Source organism: Caretta caretta, chromosome 27 (genome assembly GCF_965140235.1).
Source record: "Caretta caretta isolate rCarCar2 chromosome 27, rCarCar1.hap1, whole genome shotgun sequence".
Taxonomy (NCBI): Eukaryota; Metazoa; Chordata; order Testudines; family Cheloniidae; genus Caretta; species Caretta caretta.
In genome coordinates this window covers 13703107-13707555 of record NC_134232.1, presented here as the reverse complement: position 1 = coordinate 13707555, position 4449 = coordinate 13703107, and the positions used below count along the sequence as shown (strand labels likewise).

Sequence of the window (4449 nt, the reverse complement as noted above, 5' to 3'; positions counted from 1 at the left end):
TTGGCCGTCCTGCCCCCAGGGACCCCGGGAGTCCCGCCAGGCAGGTTCTCGCTGGGGAGGAAAGCGAAAGCAGCTGACGTGCCGGCGTGCAGCTGGAGTGCTGGGCGCGAACCCAGCAGAGGTCAAGGTCCTGGGGCTCAGGTGCAGCCTTCCCATGGGGCAGGGGGCCGGTCACGGGCGTTCCTGAGCCAGCAAGACGCCGGTCTCAGCCCCACCACATCCTGGTGCCCCGCCCAGAGCCGCCAGGCGCTAGGCCTGCAAGGCGATGAGTGAGGGGATGCGGGGGGAAAGCTTGGCACCCAGCAGCACCCAGCAGGTAAGGGGGGTGCTGGGCCCCGGGGGATTGTGGGGAAAGGGAATGGGGCAGTTGAGGGAATCTGGGCCATTTGGGGGGGGGGGGCGGAGGAGGGACTGAATTGGGGGCTGGGTGAGGGACCTACCCAGGGGATCCTGGCAAATGGGGTGCTGGGGCCCTGAGGGCTCCTGGGTGCAGGGAATGGGATGCTGGGGGCTGTCTCTGCCCTGGGTACAGTCTGAGCCCCCTCGCCCAGTCCCCTCGCTGTGCAGACCCGACCCCCCCCCCCAAACTCGTTCATTTTCTCAGCCCTTGGTCCCTCTTGCCCCATCCCCTGCTGCGTGCTTGGGGCGGGGGGGGGCAAGAAACGGTCCGTCCCTCTGCCCCAGCCACGGGACCTGGGACGGGGGGGGGTGCAGGCTTGGGGGAGGGGGCTGGCATGCTGCCCCGGGGGGGGCGGGCTTGGAGGAGGGGGCTGTGGGGCAGCCCCGGAGGGCGGGCTTGCGGGAGGGGGCTGGCCGGGCTGCCCCGCGCTGTCTCTTTAAGAGGCTCCAGGCGGAGCTGCGGGGAAAGTCCCGGGCCGGACAATGCGCGAGCCCCGGGCAGCCTGCGCCGAGCCGGGTCCGGGACGCGGCCCCTGCACGAGCCCCCGCCTGCAGGTACCGGCCGGGCTGGGGCTGGGGCTGGGGCTGGGGCGCGGGGGGGGTGACTGCGCCCCCCAGGGGACGGCCCGGGGACAGGGTGAGTCTGCCCCAGGCTGGGGTGGAGTGGGGGGCTGCCCCCCCCCCGGCAGGGAGCCCCACGGCTGGCACCACGCGTGAAACAGCCCCTCCCCCCGTGACCTGGGGGCCACCCCTCCCCTCTGGACGCTGCGCCCCAAAGCCCAGCCGGGGCAGGCTGGGGCCCCCCCAGGGCTGGAGGGACCAGCTGGGCACGGGGTCCAGCCCCTGCCGCCCGGGCATCAGTGACACCTGGGGTGAGTGGGCCACGAGCAGATCCTGGCCCGGGGGGTCCCTGGCCCCCAGCCCCTGACTTACTGGATACTAGCAGGGCCCCCCCATCCTCTCATCCAGGCCCCATGGGGACAGGCCCTTTGCCCCTTGGTGCCGCAACGGGCACTGGCCAGATGACAGGAACAGGACACCACAGCCGGGGGGGCTTGGTGTCCTCCAGCCCCTTGGCTTTAAATGGGGGAGCCTAGGCCAGCCTCTGCCCCAAGCCCCCCCAGCGACCAGCCCTGCGTGACCAAGGAGACCAGTGCCCCATGCCCATGGCCAGCGCAGTGCCGGGATGCCCGGGCTCATGGCCAGCAGCAGCTGCCTCCAAGAGTGGGAGGTCTGGCTTGGCTGAAGGTGGGTGATGCGTGGGGAGTGGAATCGCCTGTGGGGAGCAGAGGCCTGACCCACATGTGGGCTGGGACCTGGGTCTTTCAGCCCCTGGCCCCGAGAGCCCTTCCTGGCCCCCTGCTGCTCTAGAGAAGCCGGTCCCAGCGGGGCAGCTCCCTGTGCCCAGAGCACCCCCGGCCGCAGCTGGCAAACGGTGAGCCCAGCCCAGCCTCCCTGACCCACCTGCGCCCTGCACAGAGCTGAGCACCGCAGCCAGCCCCCAGCTCCTGCGTGCCCAGGGCACTGGCATGGCGGCTGGCTGGGGGCATCTTGGCCCCGGTACCACCGGGGCTCGGCTCGTGGGTGCAGCGCTCAGTCCGGGCAGCGAGGAGCCGGGGTGGGGGGAGGAGCGCTGGCAGCTGAGGGTCGCTGCAGCCCCACAGATGAGAACAGCCTTGACCCCTGAGGCGGACTGCATAACCCTTGCGGCTGGCTTACGGCTCCCAGCTAAGGGGGGCTGTGTTTAGCAGGGAGTCTGTGTCCACGCTGTCAGTGGGGGGGCCCTGGGTGCCCAGAGCGGGGAGCAGGTGGCAGCTCTAACTGGCGTTATTCCCCTAGTGCGGCCCCGGCCCCGGCCCCGGCCCCGGCCCCGGCCCCGGCCCCAGCCATGGGCGAGTGGAGCTTCCTGAGCTCGCTGCTGGACGCCGTGCAGGAGCACTCGCCCATGGTGGGCCGGTTCTGGCTGGTGGTGATGCTGATCTTCCGCATCCTCATCCTGGCCACGGTGGGCAGCGACGTCTTCGAGGACGAGCAGGAGGAGTTCGCCTGCAACACGCTGCAGCCAGGCTGCAAGCAGGTCTGCTACGACAAGGCCTTCCCCATCTCCCACTACCGCTTCTGGGTCTTCCACATCGTGGTGCTGTCGGCCCCTGCCCTGCTCTTCGTCATGTACGCCATGCACCAGGGCGGCAAGCTGCGGCAGGGCCAGGAGGGCGGCCCCGCGGGCCCGCCCCGGCTGCAGCCCAGCCAGCGGGCCCACCACATCCGCACCTTCTACCTGGCCAACGTGGCCATGCGCATCCTGGCTGAGACCGGCTTCCTGGTGGGCCAGTGGCAGCTGTACGGGTTCCACGTGGAGCCGCGCTTCACCTGCCAGAGCTCGCCCTGCCCCCACACGGTGGACTGCTTCGTGTCCCGGCCCACCGAGAAAACCATCTTCATCCTCTTCTACTTCCTGGTGGGCGTGGTCTCCGCCCTGCTCAGCCTGCTGGAGCTGGCCCACCTGCTGGCCAAGGACAGGTGCCAGGGGCAGGAGGCCGCCAAGCCCCCGGCCACCTCCCACGAGCAGCAGGAAAACTGGTCCAACCAGGCGCACGAGCAGTGCCAGCAGTTCCTGCCCCCGGGCGAGGGGGGCGCCAAGGGGGCGGCCTGCAGCGTCCCCAACCACTACGAGCCCTCGGCCCCGTTCCGGCCCCACGCCCCCTCCAAGGGCAGCATGGCCTCCCGGCCCGCGGCCAAGTCCGATTTGGTGGTCTAGGGCTCACGCTACAGCCCAGCTCCCATCTGTGCCAGTCACCGGGCCTTCCGCTTAGCAGGGTTGCCGCGGCAACACCAGTGACCTGAGCGGGACGTTCTCAGCCCTGCTGCAGCTTCAGTGGCCCTGAGCAACCTTCCAGCTGTGCCCTAAGGGCCTGGGGCCCACAGTCCGTACCAGCCCCGTACAGCCTGGCAGAGGGCGCACAGAGGACCCTGAGCCTAGGGCACAAAGCCCCTTATGCCACGAGCAGCAGGAAAGGAGCTGGCTAGACTACAAGGAGTGACAGCGTGGCCCAAGGCTTAGAGCATTGGGCTGCCACAGGGGAGAGCTGGGGGTCTCATTCCGGCTGGTGTAGGCGACCAGACGAGGGGCAATGAACTGACCCAGCCCCTCTGCCTGCTGCTCAGCCGGGGGACGGGACGGTTCCTGAAGACAGGAAGCTGGGCGGGGTGGGCAGGGATGGGGGGCTCTGGGGCCAGGCGAAACGGTGTCGCCAAATTTTATACATTTGTGTGAATAAACAGAAGAAAACTTTTTAATTAAAAAACCCGAGCCCAGCCGGTGATTTGCGAGCGAGATTGGTGCCGTGGCGTGAGCCGAACTGCAACTTGGTCCCACGGGGGGGGACACACTGCCCTGGGCTGGGGCCATGTTCTCCCTTCGTTTTCACACTTTGATTTGGAGCAGGAGCTAAATTCAACCTGTCCTGTCAGTGACACATTCCCTCTGCCCGAGTGCTCGGAGGCTCCACCCTGGCAGAGCTGGGCAAGGCCGGGCAGGGCTTGCTGCCCAGAACCGAGCCTTGGCAGCACTCACCTCTGTGGGGAGAGGTACTGGCAGTGCCCCGTGTTGGAACCAGATTCCAGGCCGTCCCAGCGCGCCGTGTGGCAACGATTGTTCTGGCCACGCTGGGCATGCGGCTGCAGACGCCTGTGGGCTTAGCGGCAGCTGAGGGCCTGCGATGCCCGTGCATGGGGTGGAACCTGGTGTCAGATGTCAGCCCCACCCTGTGTGGGCTGGATACGGTGACAGAGGTGTGGGGGGAGCCCAGCAACAGAATAGCAGGGGGCTGCAGGTCAGGGTTGAGGGGCACTGGCAGGGGGTGTGCCAGGGTTCCCATTAATCGCGCGGTGCGTGGCCGTGGGCCTGTGACAGCCGCGGGCGCGGCCGTGGGGGCTCTCACATTTTGGGAGGGCGCGTGTGGCTGTCTGGCTGCCATGCAGGGGGCAGGGGCTGGCTGTGTGCCAGGTTCCCCTTGTCTCCTGTTTCCTGTTGCAGGAGGGTGGCTCCAC

At 68.8% G+C, this 4449-nt stretch overlaps 1 protein-coding gene across 2 annotated transcripts; it reads left to right on the top strand.

The window, feature by feature from the left end:
- Positions 1–234: 234 nt before the first annotated feature.
- On the top strand, positions 235–3598 carry GJD3 (gap junction protein delta 3). 2 transcript variants are annotated; one of them, XM_048829890.2, is made up of 2 exons: positions 235–316; positions 2239–3598. In XM_048829890.2, the coding sequence occupies exon 2, from the start codon at positions 2288–2290 to the stop codon at positions 3155–3157; it is 870 nt and encodes a 289-aa protein (XP_048685847.2). In that variant the 5' UTR covers positions 235–316; positions 2239–2287; the 3' UTR covers positions 3158–3598. The 2 variants fall into 2 exon arrangements, with proteins under 2 accessions (XP_048685847.2, XP_048685846.2); XM_048829889.2 differs by lacking the exon at positions 235–316 and adding an exon at positions 856–954.
- Positions 3599–4449: the final 851 nt, after the last annotated feature.